At 45.6% G+C, this 17,541-nt stretch overlaps 2 protein-coding genes across 6 annotated transcripts in view; one reads left to right on the top strand and one right to left on the bottom strand.

Moving 5' to 3' along the window:
* Positions 1-1,794: 1,794 nt before the first annotated feature.
* cep170ab (centrosomal protein 170Ab) lies at positions 1,795-14,118 on the bottom strand. 5 transcript variants are annotated; one of them, XM_062564538.1, is made up of 19 exons: positions 13,377-14,118; positions 11,832-11,977; positions 11,633-11,722; positions 10,935-11,016; positions 10,683-10,738; positions 10,115-10,277; positions 9,570-9,704; positions 8,982-9,434; positions 8,523-8,887; positions 8,285-8,413; positions 8,052-8,184; positions 6,464-7,927; positions 5,730-5,973; positions 5,362-5,470; positions 5,109-5,273; positions 4,758-4,846; positions 4,329-4,422; positions 3,543-3,594; positions 1,795-3,461 (listed from the first exon to the last, which is right to left on the bottom strand). In XM_062564538.1, exons 2-19 carry the CDS (start codon positions 11,934-11,936, stop codon positions 3,205-3,207), a joined length of 4,185 nt encoding a protein of 1,394 aa, XP_062420522.1. In that variant the 5' UTR covers positions 11,937-11,977; positions 13,377-14,118; the 3' UTR covers positions 1,795-3,204. The 5 variants fall into 5 exon arrangements, with proteins under 5 accessions (XP_062420522.1, XP_062420519.1, XP_062420520.1 ...); XM_062564535.1 differs by having other exon boundaries at positions 9,570-9,707; XM_062564536.1 differs by having other exon boundaries at positions 9,570-9,707; positions 13,203-14,118.
* Positions 14,119-15,398: 1,280 nt separating this feature from the next.
* Positions 15,399-17,541, top strand: part of LOC119218277 (BCL11 transcription factor A b) — a 33,717-nt gene continuing 31,574 nt past the window's right edge. Inside the window, exon 1 of the mRNA XM_037472572.2 lies at positions 15,399-15,816. Coding sequence (XP_037328469.2) covers positions 15,762-15,816 — 55 coding nt within the window. The 5' untranslated portion in view covers positions 15,399-15,761. The remainder of the gene's footprint in view (positions 15,817-17,541) is intronic.

Consider the following 17,541-nt stretch of genomic DNA (forward strand, 5'->3'; position numbering starts at 1 on the left):
AAGGTGTGAGGACAGTTTTGGATTCACGCACACACACACACACACATGCACACACGCTCACACACATAAACATAACTGTATGAAATCTAATGTCTTCCATTTGCACCTCACATACATACAGAATACTGACACTGGCAGTGTAGTAGGCTCACCTTAGGAAGCCATCTGCTCACTATAAGTGGCACACACACACTCGAAAACACACACAAACAAGGTGACTTAAGATTTTACAGCAAGTACCATTTATCTAATGGGTACAAAAAGGTGCTTCCACGAGAAAGATTGACTTGGCTCGGATCTAATTCAGAACACAACTCCTCCTGTGGCCACTGTATGCGTACGTACAGTACTTACACTATGAAGCATTTCACAAAGTAATACCAGTCAATGTTTTTTCAAGCAATAGTTACAGTATTTCTTTGCTTTAGATTAGCTGATTATCACGTTCACTTCATATCTGTCGAGAAAGTACGAGTGTATAACCAGTAGCCAAAAAATAATTGAAATTTAAGAGCTTCTGTGTCTTGAGGCTGCTTTGTCACCATTGGTTTTTACCAACCTCATTTACCAAAATGTTGAACTATAAACTATCTTAGCTTTTCAAAAGTAAAGGTCAAATGGAAGTCAAATGAAAACTACTTAGTTGTGGTTTTAATGTGCTGACACTAGATGTTTTGCCTTATCCTGTTGTTCTCCTCCCCAATGCCCATAGGTTACAAAGGTGCATCAATGCGAAGGTGCAGAATATGTAAATCCCTCCAGTATCCTGCATGCACAAAGCACAGCATCATACACTTGATCCACACTGAGGCCGCATAGGTGGTAAATCATTGATGACAGTTCAAATTACACTAAAGAGTAAGTAGGGCACCTGCTGTGCATCACCTTGCAAGCATTCATGCTTGTTTTACTTTACATTTTCTCTCAATGAGCAAGTAAACACATATTAGCTATTTAAAAGAGGTTCAGATCAACCGCTCAGAATAAAAGATGCTGCAGTAATATGAATATTGTAATGTGCAATAAATGGAAATAGTGTAAGTGCAGCAGTGTGATCTACAGGAAATCTGCTCAGTGGGAACAATTGAGCCAAACTGCTTCCTACACCCCAAGATGTACACTAGCATTGCTATTGGCAAGGGAGAAAACTTGTGACACAGCTTTAAGGATTAAGGAAGTAGAGCAGAAATCTGGAGACATACAATTAGTATTGCCGTGGCTCTGGCAGCAGGGCCAATAAAAACCTAATTTGTTGTACGTACGGTAGCTCTGCAAAGAGTAAGGAAGAGACGAAAGAGGGGGGATTTGTCTTGTTCTGGGAGGTTGTAGCCTTATATAATTCCTGCCAAGCGGAGATTCTGGGGTGATGAAGATGAATAGAAACTTAAATGAAGCAATCACCTCTTCAGAACAAGACAAATCAAGTTCGACCTCGTTTCAGAGAACGTTTCATCTTACTTTACTTTTTGTCTCGCTGTTAAATGAAAAATCAGGGGTTAAGGAAGTGATGGAACACGTTTTGTTGTGATTATAGCACAATGCCAGTTACCCACAATTAGAAGCATTGACAAGCTGTACATGCTACAGTTTAGTTGGGTGTTGCACACCGAGCACCATGAAGCTTTCAGCATGTTGGAATAGTGGAAAGTGGAAAACAATGAAAATACCTCAAAACTTTAATGTCCTTACTTACTTTGCACAAGTGTCAAAAACTATTTCAGCACATTTTTGATCTACTCTGTGAACTTGCACTGCAGCAAAATAATGTGAATATGAAACACAAAAGAAAATAGCTCATGATTATCATGCATTTTATTAGAAATGAGACAATACACAGGTATTGCAAGGTCAACACATCATTACAAAGAAAACAAAAATCTTCATAGAAAACATCCAAACAAAACTTCTCCAAATGCTCAAACAGAACTAAAGACAAAGTACAGTAGGTGCTGAGCACAAAATGCAATTATCAATCTGTATTCAAGTCATTTGGGCTAAAATGTTCAAACCATTTTGATCAGGTTACATTCATGTGTAAACATTGGTATGAGGCAAGACACTGGAAAACCTGCAGTCATTACACCGTCTGTCCGTTCATTGCATCGCTAACTGGAAAATGTAGCTGCAGGACTGGGAGGGAAGCTCCCGTCTATGCTGGTTCACACACAACATTTTCTTTGTGATCTGAAAGTAATTTAAACTGTTGGTCTACAGGCAGCAGTCCTTCGCCTGCTCTGCTTTTAGTCGAGGACTTCAACCATGTCTTGGTCCCTCAGAGGATATTTACCATGTTAACATATATATATATATATATATATATATATTATCACTATCTCTTGTACTCTCTTAAATGTTTCATCTCAGACTGTAATGATTGTTTGATCCAGGGCACTTGTGACAAAATACATTTGGAAGAGTAAAACGTTTTGGGGGCTACATTTGATGTTATAGTTTCTATTAACAAACACGGTTTATCTTTGATACACTGGTTTCAAATGACATCGCCACAGGGAAAAAGGCATGGACGGGAGATTTTAATTGAACTATAATAAACATTTACACTGGTACATACTCTACATGCCCAGTTCTTTTCCCAGCAAATAAGCAACATGGCATTTTCCGGTGGAAAATCATTACTGAGGCAGGTTTGGGGATTGCTATTGCAACAGGCCAACAACATAATTCTTTTTTATAAACAATTATATGGCAGGATAGAAGAACACTTGACATACACCTCTACTGAATCCTTATTTGAAAACTTTGCACCTTTCTAGTTTGGGTTCCTGCATTAGCTTTACATTGGAACCAAAAGATTCCAAGGCTTGAAATAAGAGCAAAAAGTTTATCTTACACGTTAAATCATCTCATCTTTTAAATATTTTTCAAGGGTAGCAGATAATAAGAACGAGCTTCAACACAAAACACAGTATATTATGACACAGCTTCTTCATAGTGCTGCAGTGTTTTCATTTGTATATCTGACAAGAGCTGCTATTTGGTAATGTTGGACTTTAACAAAGTCCTATCAAGAGTCAATTTGAAGGACAGTCAGGCAGTCAGGCTCTTCCACCGAATAGGCATCATACTCCTTCCTCTCTTCCCCTCCTTAGTCCAAAACGAAATACTTCAAAAATGTCTCACCTTGCATCTTCGAGATATGACCAACAGAAAGGATGCAACTTTAACCGTTTCATTAATTAAGTATCAGTTGTAGGATTTGGGGCTCTTTTGGGGCCCCGGCTCTCGCCTTGTTGCCTCTGATTGGTCTAAAGGTCGGGAGGATTCAGCGGTCCGTCCTTCAAGCCCGGAGGCTGTGCTGGAGGACGCTTCCGCTCCAGGGTGCAACAGCGACACCCCCTGCTGATTCCCAGGGCCGATCCTCTGCTCAGTCAGAGGGCTGGTCAGGCCCAGACTGGACAGGGCATCCAGGGTGCCGTCAGGGTCCACCATCATGTCAATTACTGTCAGATTAGTGCAGAACAAACATTAGTACTATTGAATTTAACAGAGCTGCAGACTGAAGAAAAGCTTCACATTCATACCGAGCAGCTGTCTCTCCACTCTTCTCAGGTCCTGAAGAATGGTTGAAATCTCCTGTAACATAAATTAAACATTTAAATCGGTTAATGTGTCAAAAGCAGGATTTATGACGCTGCCCCTGAGAGAGGCACAAGTTTTGTGTACGATTTTTTGTCCACCAAAACAAAAACATTTGAGTTTGCTCTCCGAAAATGTGTATTAGCAAGGTAATCTAAATGGTATGTGCTCGATGCATAAAATCAAATTTCCAGCACTCTCTATGATTGCTCCTGTAAGTAATGGTTTTTGAAATGTGTGACATTAATCTGGCCCTTCAAAAAGCTAAAGCATTATTGATCCAAAACCATTTATAGGCAAAATAAATTAAGTATTTTAACTAAAGCCAAAAAGGACACTATGTCACTCTGACACTCTGTCTGTTAACTGCATTAAACTGCCTCTCAATTAACGGGACATTGGTTATGCATATTTTGTATAAGTATACCACACGATTTAATCTGCACGTAAGAGAAGCTTTGTGTTTTTATTTACATGCTAATGTTATTATTCTGACATTCTCACCATAGTGCTAACATTAGCCAACCGGCTAATAAACTCCGTAGGTTCCTTATTATGAAGGGAAATTTTGACTTTTGGGTCTAGCGATCACCGCAGTAATTACAATCCAGCCTGAGGGAGAATAAATGTCTGAATCAAATGTTATGTCCGTCCATCTGAGATATCTCAGCCGTGACAAAAGTAACAGATATGACTGTGTGGTCTTTTTTTGTGTGTAAGGTCATCATCACCTTATTGGAGCTCCTGAGGAGTAAGGAGTCACGCTCAGCCTGCAGTTTGTTCTCAATCTCTTCCCATTTTCGTTCTTTATCCTTGAAGAGGATCCTGGAGGCCAGGCCAGTACAAAAATAGTTAAAAGTAAAAAAACAACAACATGCATAACACTTTTTGATACAAGGATTTGACTGTTGCAGTGTTGGAGTGATCTCATTGAGTGATTGTGAGTTGTCATCCCGTCTGCAATAATTAGTAAAACATGAAGCCGCTTGTTTGTGAAATCCTTTGTGATGTGCCACTCAAATTGTGTTGCTTGCCCTATTTCCAAAATCAAACACATCTTAACAACAGCAACTATTTTCACTATTCCAAGTGATGTGCATTTCATTCACACATTCGCAGTCCCATTTAGTGACGTAACCAGATGTAACAATGACACTCACCTTATTTTGCAGGTTGTTTTGTCGACAGACTGACGTATCCTCGCTGAGAGCTGAGTCACTGATGCTAGCAGTAAACTGTCCAACACCGCCTGATAAAAAAACATTTTTTAGCACAATTGAATAGTAAATAGTGCATTCCCGATCAAATTCCCTCTCATCTAGAGACTATGAACATGAAAGACGTTTTTTGGGGTGATCGCAGTTGGCATGAAGAGACATGTCAGTCTCTGTCCCGCAGTGGGACACTGCGGGACAGAGACTGACATGTTGAGACTGACTGCTCCTGTTCCTACTCACTCATTACTTATCAAAGACTTCAAAGTATTGTTTTATATTCAAACGTTTTCTTACATCATCTCTGTTCCACGTCTGCCGGCGGATGGAGCGGGCGCTGTGTCCGCCGGAGCCCCGGGGCGGGCGGAGCTCCACAAACCGGCCGTTGGTTCCCACAATGCTGCTGGGCTCTGGAGGCGGGCCGCTTGGGTCCGAGCTGTCCTCAAAGACATGCTCCTCGATCTGAGTAGGAGAAAGTAAATTGAAATTGAAATCTTACAGTTGTCTAATTGATTAGATAGAAGTGTTCATCTAGTAAGGGGCGGCCTACCGGAGCTGCAGGGTCGGTGGCTGCCGGGCTGACTGAGTCGATGTCTCCGGCCACATCGTGGATCTCTCTGGCAAGCATGGCGAGGTCCTTGGCTAGGTCTTGGCTAATTCTGATGTAACAAACAAATGTATGAAATCACCATCTAATATATGATAAATAAAACTTGTTTAACCCTTTGGTGAAATTATTTTCATTCTTCATACACAGAACCCAACTCAACTCATAACAATCCAAACCATGCAACCACTCGAAAACCACAGCAAAGCATGGAAAACAATAACAGCTGAATATCTCTGTGTAGGAGAAAGCTGTATTCATGACTCATCAATGTTCTCAAACTGTGTACTGAGTACCTTTCACCCACGTACCTGGCTATTTCCTCGCTGTGTGCTGTCCAGTCTCTCATATACTCGTCTTGTTCCCTGGAGTTCTGCCTCAGGGCGGATAGGCCTGTAGGATTAGGAGTTGCTGGGGCTGAACCTCCTAGCTGGGCAACCCGAGTGGAGGGGAAAGGACGTGCGTGGCTCTGCTTGGACATGTGGCGATTTGAGCCGTACTCATCCTCCGAGGTGGAGGCATACTCTATGGGTACGCGGCGCCATCGAGTGCCAGCTAACGATGGGAGGTAGTATAAGTTATGGTTAGAATGATGCTTTAAATGTGATGCAAACACAATCAGTTGCCTCATCTTGCAGACCCAGAGCAATGCTAGCTTTCATTTGGAGCCACCTTTCTGGCAACCTGACAAATTGAAGTCCAATATCCACTCTCCTTCTGCTCTGTTCAGGTTCAACTAAGCCCTGAGGTAGATGTCTAGCTCTTTAACTTCTAAATGCTACACGCTGTTCAACACCTACTTACTAACTTTGTCTGTTGGCTGTTCAGTCCACAAAAGCACAAAACCAAAGAAAAAGCCGAAAGATCATCATTTTCTACAGATGTGTCACTGCAAACAAATCCTTTCACATTACGCATGATCATTAGACACACTGTTTGGACAGGAAGTGCATGAACCGGCAAAAATAAATAACAGAAATGCATAAAAAAAAATACTATTTCCATTTCCACAGGACCAGAAAGGCAATGTTGTGTAACTACTCACACGCAGGAGGGACATGTCCGTAGGAGGAGGACGGCCCTCTATTCTTGTCGGGCAGCTTGGAGGCGCTGTTAGCCCTGGCTCTTGGTCCAGACCCTGAGGTCACATTGGATCCTCTCAGTCCTTGTCGGATGGCATAATCACCTGCAACACTCCGGGCCCCTAGACCCCTACTCCTCGTCACAGTGGCCTCGGAGTCACTCTGAGCTGATGGGGAGCCCACCCTCGGCCTCCTGGGCTGCGCCAAAGCCTCTATCCTGGACATCCCCCTCCTCGCCATGCCTGTCCTGGACGTGGAGCTGGCGGTGGAGGCCTCCGAGGCGACCGACATCCGGTCGAGCTCAGCTGCTTCATTGTCTGAGGGCTCCCCGAGCCGGGCTCGTCTCAGCAGCGACGCCCTGGTGGGCCTGGGCTTAGGGGCATTCGTGGGTTTTCCAGTTGCGGCAGACGTTGGGGCCTGAGCGATTTTCGCCCGACTAGACTTGGTGCTGGCCGCGATTGTCGTGCTCCCAGTCTGGGCCCTAACGGTTGCGCTTCTGTACTCCTGCGTAGAGGTGTGCTGGGAGTCGGACGGGAGGGAGTTGGAGTTGACGTCATCGTCGGTGAGGTCCAGGGAGGTCCAGGGGCGAGCGGTCTGCGCGGGACCAGATGCCCTGGTCTTGACCCGCCTGTCCTGGGTCTCTCTGTTCCAGGCCGAGCTTTTCCCCGACGAGCACACTACCGTTCTCTCCTTCTGCTGCCCTGCAAGAGTCCGCCGTTTCTGGATGACTTTCCTCGCTCCGTCGGCTTGACTCACTGTGCTGGTCGTGTCCACGTCAGACTCCGGGGACATGGAGCCTTCAATGGACCGACTTGGTGGATCACCTTGGTCTGACACCGTCGTCTCCAAGAAGGCGGCCACAGCTTCGGAGTCTTTGTGCAGCGTCTCCCTGCTCTGGGTCACTCTGCAGCCTGTGAGCCCATCGATGTGAGGCCTGAGCTCAATGGGCACGTTTGAGCTGGGTTTGTCAACAGTGAAGCTCTCTTGTCTGAACAATGGTTTCCCACTGCTTTCCCTGGCCTTCTCCTCTTCCTTTTTCCTCCTCTGCACCTCCTCCATCCGTTTCTCCCCGCTGGTCAGGGGACGAGGGGGCAGCTTGGCCAACATGCCAGACTGCGCTGAGCGCCCGCCGGCGCTGTCCTGCGACTTGGCCGGTGAGGAGCGGCTGGGGCTCCCGCCCAGACTGCCCACACCCCCGCTGCCATGACCGCGGCGAGTCTTTCCCCTGGCCGTCTTCTCCTCCTGGCTCTCCTTCTCTTGTAGCTCGGTGTCCTGTTTCTCCCCCATTTCTGTAAGCAGGCCCGCGCCTGGGGTCCTCCTTCCCAGGGCGAGCTCCTCACCAGGGAGCTGGGGCAGGGTTCTCCTCTTACGCTCCGTGTGTCCAGACGAGGCAAAGGAGGCTGAGTGGCTCGACTCACTTATTTCAGCTGAAGGGAGGGGAAAAAAAACGAAGTGGAGGCATGAAAAATGTGTACAAGCCACACTGTGTAACTTCAGCATCAAATGAGCCGATCGATCAACATGTTTGTGCCTTCAAAGTTCTGATTTGACCTCTGTCTTCTGTGACCATGATGTGACTGTCCCCTCCTGATCCCTCAGGGTCTGTCCGAATGTGACTGGCTGCCAGAGTGGCCCACTGCGAGACCCAGCGAGGACCACCCACCATCAGCTGCTCAGATAGCACCTGCACCAAGATGGCGTAAAAGATTCAAGAGAAGAATATAGATGTAGGCAGATATAGTCTTTAGAAACCTATCAAGCTTGAATGCTTTCGGGTTTTGCACCTCTGTCTCCATGCGTGCGGGCTTTCCTCTGCCTCCCATCCCGGACCTCTGCGATGGCAGACTCTCTCGTTGTTCAGCAACCACCAACCTGGACGCGCACACAGTCTCCTGCTCGTCCACGCCAAACACCTGCAACATACACACATGCCGAGCTGGATGAAGGTTTTCACTTTATGACATAATTAGAGGACAACTTGTAATAGAAAAGAGCCTAAGTGCTAAATGTTTTCTTTCCCACCTTGTCAATCATTTTCCTTGCCTCTTTCTCCTCCTGATCTCCATTCTCCACCTCAATGGTGTAGGTCCCTCTGTCGCTGTAATCATCCCCGTGGTGATAGCACTCCTCCCGGCCACTCGGTCGAGCCTCTCCACGTTGCCTCTCCGCGAAGCCACTCGCCGCGTTGGGAGTGGAGGTTTTACGGCGGCGGGCGGGACTGTCCTCCTCCGCGAAGAGCCCCTCTGGCACGTTGGCGCGACCCTCTCTGAACTTCCTCCCTGCACCGCCCCAGAGCCCCCAGGAGCGCTGCTCCATTGCCGCGGCCCTGCGCTGCTCTCCGAGTGCGTTCTCTGAGTCACTCTGAGTTCCGTCCTCGTGTTTGCTGCCTGGCAACGGAGAGGTAGAGCGAAGGGGGTTGAGTTCAAGTGAAATAAACCAGCCGGAAACACAAACACGACTTGTGTTGAATCGCGTATACACCTTTGAGACTCTTCAGCTGCACTGGCACGTCGCTCTTCACGCTCTCCCCGTCGTCCTCTGCAACCGCGTCTTTCAGAGCGATCGGCAGCTCGTTCTGGGCCAGCCAGTCGGCAACTTTCACCTCGGCAGCCACCATGGCCGTCTGAAGTGGACTCAGCTCCTCCCCGACAGCCCTTTTCGGACGAGGCTTGGTCTCCGGTCCCACCTTTGCCACTCTGTCTTTGACGGTCACTTTACCCGACGCACCGGGGTCAAACTCAATGGTGTAGGAGGCGTGGCCCTGGATGGGCTCTGCAGCAGAGGCGGCACCAGGGTCTAGTTCTCGGGACGGGGATTCCCTGCTGTCTTTAACGGCTGAGAGAGCTTCCTTGGTCGGGATCTCAAAGTAGCTGGGCTCCTGATTAAAAGCCGTTTGGGCGGAAGACTTTGGGACCGCTGCACTTTTCTTGATATCTGTCAGCATTAACGCAAACATGTACCAAGTATAGAGGAAGAAGCAATATATTCATCAGGACTAAACATATTTGAAGTTGTGTGAAATGGAGATATTTCCCAATCCCAAGTTGGTTTTTGCAGCATTTTTAATACCTGCATCAGCTTTCTCTCTCTTTCGATCTGAGCTTTTCTCCTCTGGCCTCCCTGGTTGCTGGTTGTGAGGGTCTCCATCTCCCCACCAGGCCGGCTGACCATAGAGGGGCGTGATTCTGTGCAACACTGCTACGTCTCCTGGCAAAAAACATCTCGTCACTAAGTCTTACATGGGGATGGCACGGCTGCATTTACATAAACAATTACTTGTGGTTTAGAAACACACATTTTAGTGATTATTGATATTTCACATTTCCTTTGGATCACACATTATTATCACGAGTTTCCGAAATACAAAATGTGCTCGTCTAACTTACACAACAAAACTCAGAGTTCTTCAGTTTACAAAGATATAAAACTCTAAATCGAAATGTGAGAACCAGCTAAAGTTTTCACTTCTTCTGGTCAATTAGTAAATAAAAATCCTTCAGCACTGAAATGCTTTTGAACATAACCAACCGTCAATACGTTACCCTAACGGCGTCCCGGCATCTGTATTATCGATATGCTCAGGAAGTGTCCTGTGAATCCTCAGACCTTCTCACCTGTGGTCTTATCCTCCAGCCTGCTGGCCTCGGGGGGCTTTGCATGGGCCCCGCCACATGCTGCTGCTAATGCTGCCTCAGAGAGTTTGGCATCACATTTACTCGATTCCCCCTCTGGAAGTTTCTTCAGGCTCAGCTGCAGCTGGCTGCTGAACTTCTCATGCTGATGTACGCGAGTGGCCAGGAGAGATTAGATAGTCAGAGGTAGGACAGAATAAATGCTGCTTAATACATAGAAGGGCAGCCAGACATATGTTTATAGAGACATTTTAGAAAACATTTATAGCCCCAAACTCCAGACTATTTCTTTCATTATTTGCCATGTTAAAAGTGAGTAGACATTCTGAATATAACTGTAGGACTGTCATCTTCCTCATTGAGACGACAGCCTATCGTTTCCACAACTTACTGGGCAGTTTTTGTGACAAACAGCAGATTCATTTAGTAAAGTTCAATCTTGCCCAGTTAACCAGAAATCGACTTTCTGACACATTGAAGAGAAAATACAACACGTTGTAAGGTATTTACGGCCCGTCAATACATGAACATACATAACTTGCCGTCTAACCTTGAGGGCCTCCTCTGGAATATGCATCTCCCCTCGAACCACAGTGAACAGGTTGGTATGTGAGCCAGGTTAAGGTAGAAGACGGTGAGCTCGTTGCAAGGGTGAGAACCACGCACTGATGACCTCATCTATTATGCAGCAGGCCGAGTGCAAAAGGGATTCACAGCTATTTAGGAACAGATACAGTTACAGCGTTTCCCATGTACACTGACCTTGTGTTCTATGTCAAAGTGTTCGATCTTATTCAAAGGATATCGTATCCAAACCTCAATTTGTCTTCAATTTGCAGTGTGACGTAGATTTGCTCCTGTATTCTGACATCATTTACAAATGTCTGCAAACAAAAACAGACAGGGAGAATAGGGCAACAGCGTTAAGATCCCAGCCGGCCATCTGACCGGTGTTTGTGTGGTGACTGAATTGTGCCTGTAATGCTTCACAACAGCTTCTGTACTTTTACACTGAATTCTGGCATTTTGGTATACCTGTTTAGTTGTGTTTTGATAATGTTCCCCATGCACAGTTAGGCGTATTTGTCCTTTTTTTTGCAAACGGAAAAGGGTTGATAAAAAGTGTATAGATTATACGAGCAAGAAGCTCGACAGGCAAAGAAGCATTATTATATTATTATTATTTTTATAAGAGGAAGCATAGTGCTTGTTAATGACCACACAAACCACATCTACTGCAGTTTAGAGACGCTGAATCATGAAGTTCAGCAAATCACTTAAAGACCCCCCCACCCTCCTTCTAAACTATTTTCTAAGTTGTCGGATGAGCACGCACTTTTCCCCTTCAGCGGATGCATGTAAACAGCATGCACAACACACACTATTTACACATTGGTATCATGGGCATTGATGCATAAAGCCTCTCTCAGCACAGTCTCACATCAGAGATTTTTTTTTCTAAAAATACATATAAAGCAGTGAACACACAGAAACACTCACCCCGTTTAGGCTGCCCAGGTCCTTCACTTTATGTTCATCTGCATTCGGCTCATAGTTGATGACGGCGTGCTGCTTGTCCACACTGCGGGACTGAATCACACAGAATCCAGTCAGTGTAATCAACGCAAGGCTCAGTAATCACTCATTACTACGTGAGGAAGTGACGGCTCAGGGGCAGGTGTCCGTAAGAGAGTTGTACCTGCAGCATCAGCTCACAGTCGTCCCTCCCCACGAAGATCATCTCTCTGGGGAGACGGTGACGCGTCCCCACGCCGCTCACCAGGAACCAGGAAGTCAGACTCATCTCTGCCTCACTAGCTCACCTCTGACCCCTAACGCATCCTCCTGGAAACAGGAACCTTGTTATCTGTCTATCCATAAATGAGTATTTTAATGAGTCATATAAATTACTATGTAAACAGTCGTGAATGAGGCAGGCTGCTTTTCAAAATGACATAAAAAAACATCTGTGTGTCATATGCACAGTGGTTACTTCAAGTATCACCCGGCAGGGCGCTTTATGTTGTGGTGCAGCAAACAGTATGAGAGAAGAACTTTAAATGTAAACAGCAGTAAACAGATTCCAGGCATCCTCTTAAACAAATCAGAGGAGTTTGATATTGCAAAAAAAGTGAAGGAGGACGTGAGCATGACGTGGGTAAACTATGAGAGAAACAGCTAATTTAATTGGACGCTGGGCAGAACGTCAGAGATGGCTCACACACAGGCCAGGAGGAGGCAGGAAGCGGGGCAAATCGACAGATAAGATACTGTCTTACCTCGAGAAAAAAAATAAAAAATAAAAATATCTGCTCCCCCTGATGCTCTCATATGATTCCCAGTCAGTTGTCAGACCTTTCATGCACATGCAAGCAGCACAACGGCTCTATTCACTGAGACACACGGCTGGCCGTCCCTCCGTCTGCAGGAGCAGCAGCAGCAGCAGCAGCAGCACACAGGCCTTGCTGACTCACGCTCTGGAGAATTTGTCATGTCTTCCGCTCATTTTTGAGCATCAATTAGATCCCAGTGGGACCTGACAGACCCCCCACCCCCTCTTCTCCCTGTGGACGAATGCATGGTTAACCCTTTCAGTGGGCTGGCTTTTTAGTGACCCAGATTTCCCAGATTGGACGCTTGTGCACACACAGCAACATCCAACTCTCTCAAGACATAAAATCTCCCCTGGAAGTGTCTACACGTCAAGTGCGCGTGCATTGGCTGGCTTACAGTCGGCCAATGACGGAGCCTGCACATCCGTTCGGCTAGGCCGTGTCTCAGTGTGCAGCGTTCATCTGGGAGAGGGACATCTCCTCAAAGGGACCTTATGATGTGCAAGGCTTACGCACATTGTGGGGTAAATCAACGTAAAGCTAGACCCTCGAATGCGTATTCTGACTCGCCATCTAAGGCGTACTGATCCTACACGCTGGAGGATATCCCACTGCATGCCCGCGCGCCCTCCGAGCCCAATAGAGGCTAATTTAGACAGCTTTCGGACAACAGTGATCACGTGTGGTTTGCAAATCAGGTTATGAGGGCTGTTTGTTTTTGTGCAGCCATGGCTCACCCGTTACGGACGACGTATGTTCTCTTGTTTTTTTTGTTTTTTTTTATCGCACAAGCACAGCGATGCTCATCAGCCCGTCGCTTCCATCCCTCGGCGCGCTGAAGGAAGGCAGCGAGGGACACAACAGGAGCGGCCTGCTAGGAAATCTAACGCAGCAACATAGATGAAACTCACCAGGTGCTCTACGGGAAAATCGGCATCCGATACGAGGATCGTGAACAACGTGTGCTGCCGCTGCTGCCAGCTCCGTGTGTGCCCAGCCCCGCTCCTCCGTGCCAGCGGGTCCGGGGCCTCGCGGTGGCGCTGTGTGCTCATGTGAGGAGGAGCACACGGTGTTATGTAACGCTCACAGACAATTTGATCGATAATTCGGGGACTTTGGATCAGCTATATATTTGACGTAAAGCTTGGAAAGCATCGTCATCACTGGTGTGTTAAATATGTGTAGTATTTTATTATAGACTGCATTAAAGGCTAATAAGCATGAGACAATGGATATCCACGGCCATTTTTCATGAACGTGTTATTGTCACTACGTGCATATATAACTAGAGATTAATCTATTAAAACAAATACATATACATCCCAACTGAATATCCTGGATATAATAATAATAGACAGATTACCGGGAGCATGATTTGAATTGGCGTCCATTCTTCCATTTGAACGCTAGGTGGCGCCAACGCATTGAGCTGGGACGTTCAAGAAGCCTTTTTGGGCCGATCAATTATGAGGCGTTCATGGCACACGCAAAAATGACTTGTTCGAAAATTATTATACAAAAAAAGAAAAGGATCCACAGAAATTAAAGCAAACGACTAGTTCCTCTGTCTGCAATACCAACACTCGAATGTGTATGAAACTTAGGTGTGAATGATCCGTCCTGACTGAACCGGAGCTGTCTAATTTCAAATTGTGAAGATATGACAAAACATACATTACAAATAAAATGCTTTTAGGCCTATTTTTGTTATTTTTTTATATTTACTAATTTATATGATTCTAACAAGACTGGTACTTGGTGTTACTTCCATCTAATATCCACCATTCATTGTTTATCAGTTATTGGCCTATTGTTGAAATTGCTGCAACATTGATGCATTTTTTGTCGCTGGTGTCCCTAGAAGATGAAAACCAGCTTTTGCCTCCCCCCCCAAAAAAAATCATTTTTATTACAATGGCTGTCCTCTTTTTGCTCCCAGTTTCAAATGTCTCAATAGTCTGGTTGCACGTGATTATGCTCCTGTACAGTAACAGCTATACAAATCACAGTAAAACTATAAATACACTCAAATGCTACCAGGCTCAATATATTTTATGACTGAATACTGTAGTGCAGAAACTTTCAGCAACGTTTTCGAGGGTTCATCTCAATATAAATGCTTGTTGGAATCTTCTTTGAACTGTATCTGCATAGACAGTTTCAGATGAAAACATTTATACCTTTCTGCATTTTTAATATAGGCTGCAACTAAGATTAACACACAGATTAGCATCTTTAGTGCACTGGTTAATACCATCAAAATAATGATATAGCCTATAAATAAAAACGGATTTTTATTGTATCTATTTTTACTTACCTGTTTCCATAAATTTCTTATGTTATACAACAATTTTACAATTTTATCAATTTTATCTCACTCTATGGGTTTTAACATTTTCACTGTGGATAATAACCAAGAACGTCCACATGGGTCACAAAGTTAATACCGAGCATCCTTAATATGGCTCCTTCTCATTGGTCCTTTATATGAAACTTAAATCTCATTTAAAAACAACACAATCAAATACAATGCATTTTGAATAATTTAAATTCTCAACATAATGAAATAAATCCACTTTATCACACCTATGTAAAAATAAGACCTCAGGTCTGCACTGTAAATTTACATAATAACTTAATATTCATATCAGCCATAAAGTAATAAATATGAATGGAGCCGTAAAGCTGGGTTTATTACTCCACATCCCGTCTACATAATGCTGTTTGGTCCATGCGCTCTGCTACTCCACTTCCTTGGATACCCCCGCCCCCCCCCCCCACCCCCCTCCCCACCCTCTGTAGCCCGGCCCCCTTGATCCCCTCTGTCCATTGGTGTCTTCGGGGCGTCTCTTCTGTCCCCCACCTCCCCCCCCCCCTTCATAGGTAGTCCATAATGAGTGTCCATTGGTTTTTATTACGGCTTGTCCCCCTCCCACCGGCCGCCTCTTCGCCCTGCCCATGTTTTCTATGCCTCAGTCCGACCATCTCCTGACGTTCAAGTTCGCAGGAACGTCACGTCCGCACTTGAACTTGCAGCTCAGAGGAGGAGGGGGGGGAGACATCTCCGGACCCCCATCACTCTCTCTTTGCGAAAAAAGTCATGAAGAGGTCCGCACAGCCCGCAGCGCGCCACGCATCACCCGCCGTATGATCCGCACTTCTTTTTTCCTTCTTTTTTGTTGTTGTTCGCCCTTGGATGTCAGAGGCATCAATGAAGATATTTCATTTGGAGTCTACCTTGTAGGGCCGGATTTCCCAATGTGAACTCAGCCCGAAAAAGCCACCACTAAACCAACATGTCTCGTCGCAAGCAAGGCAAACCCCAGCACTTGAGCAAACGGGAGTTTTCGCGTAAGTGGAGATTAATCGCATTTTGACTTGGTTTTAAGGTGTCTGTCCCTCTCGTTGAGCTTTTCTTCGCCGCACATAGCAACTTCCTCGGGGAATTCGCATAGGTAGGAGACGGACACGCACGGACACGCCGCTGTCCCGAGCGAAATGAACCTTAAAGCGCAAACATAACCGAAGACTACAGGTCTCTGTAAACATTCGCGTCGTTGGATCCTCCGGTGGAACTTTTTTCAAACAACGTGACGGCGGGCTTCAACTTGTGTAGGTTAACCGCGTTGTATAACGCAGCCCACAAGTTTCCTTTCGCCATTAAAGGGCATGCATGGGCTTTATGGCCGGGGACCTTTGCCTATATGCAGGCAGCCCCCGAAGCCCCCCCCCCCCCCCCTGTCCCCGTCCCTGCAGCCGCTCCGCTCACAAGTTCCCCAGGTGAAACGTGTAAAGCTGTTCCAACACGACGACGCACGCTGCTCCGTTGCGCGGTTCGACCAACGTATTGTTCCAGATGTGCGGGTCGGTCTGGCCACGGGGGAAGTGGTGTTTACACACCCGCTCGCACGGCGCAGAAAGCTTCTCGCATGCGTCGTGGACGGAATACAGCGTCCGTTGCACAGATTCCATTCGGATGCTTTATTAATCTCGCGCTTTTCAATGTACTAATGCGTCGTTACCGGGCACAGGCTGCATGACATTCCCGCGTGAGATCCACGCGGATCTGCGTGCGCGATGCTGTTTTACGACTGTGGGGAGAGGAAGACCAGCGGAGTGGTTTTACGCGCGTTCGCGCCGGGTCGTGGAGCAATGACTGATAGCGAGAGACGTGTTTTTCCGTTTATTTCGTTTGGTCAGTGCGCGTTGGTGTAGGCGTCCGACTTCTTTCCCATCATTCGGATGATAACAGCAGCAACTGCTCAAATAAACACCACTTGGAGACGTCTCCAAATGTATTTAACTTATGAGATTTGTTTCACTTGGTCTTTAATTACTTTTTTTATGCTAGATGTCTTTCTCCTCGGTGTTCCCATTTCAGTCGAAACCAGCGATGCTTTCGCAACACATTTGAGGGGTAATTGTCCAAAGGGTTGCCAGTGGGGGGCGCACGATGCTTGTAGTCCTGTAGGCCATTAGTGAACTTGAACTACTTTATCTCTGTGCTGCTTGACCAAACCCATGCAGAGGATCGTCGCTACTCGTGTTTCTAAAAGAGGAATATAGAAACGGAAATATTCAGATTATTCAAAGAGAGAATGCAGACAAAACAAATGTTTTTGTTGTAAAATTTACAAAAAACATACATTTAAAACAATAACTTTCTTTGGCTTTGCGAGGTTTCATTTATACAAAATCATTTTTGTTTTTGACTCTCACCCAGAACTTCAGTTACATGTTATTTATTAATTATTGTTTTATATTTTTATATGACTTTTTTGTAAGAAAATACTATTAAAAAATCCCACTTTATCCGTTATTTGTTTTTATGACTGACATAATGTTGCAAGGGATCCTTTAATTATATATTCATAAAGGCAGAGTAAATGAAGTTACACGCTCAGTGCATTTATCTGTTTTGTTTTGTTATTCCGTTTGAACATGAAAATGCATAATAGAAAATGAATTTAAATGAAAGTGTTGATCCACTGTAATAACAAGGTGCTGCACACATCTGAAATGGCAAACGAAGAGTCGTAATTATTTTCCTCAGACAAAAACTACCGGAAATTCAGC

This window comes from Pungitius pungitius, chromosome 9, assembly GCF_949316345.1.
Source record: "Pungitius pungitius chromosome 9, fPunPun2.1, whole genome shotgun sequence".
In the NCBI taxonomy this organism is placed as follows: domain Eukaryota; kingdom Metazoa; phylum Chordata; class Actinopteri; order Perciformes; family Gasterosteidae; genus Pungitius; species Pungitius pungitius.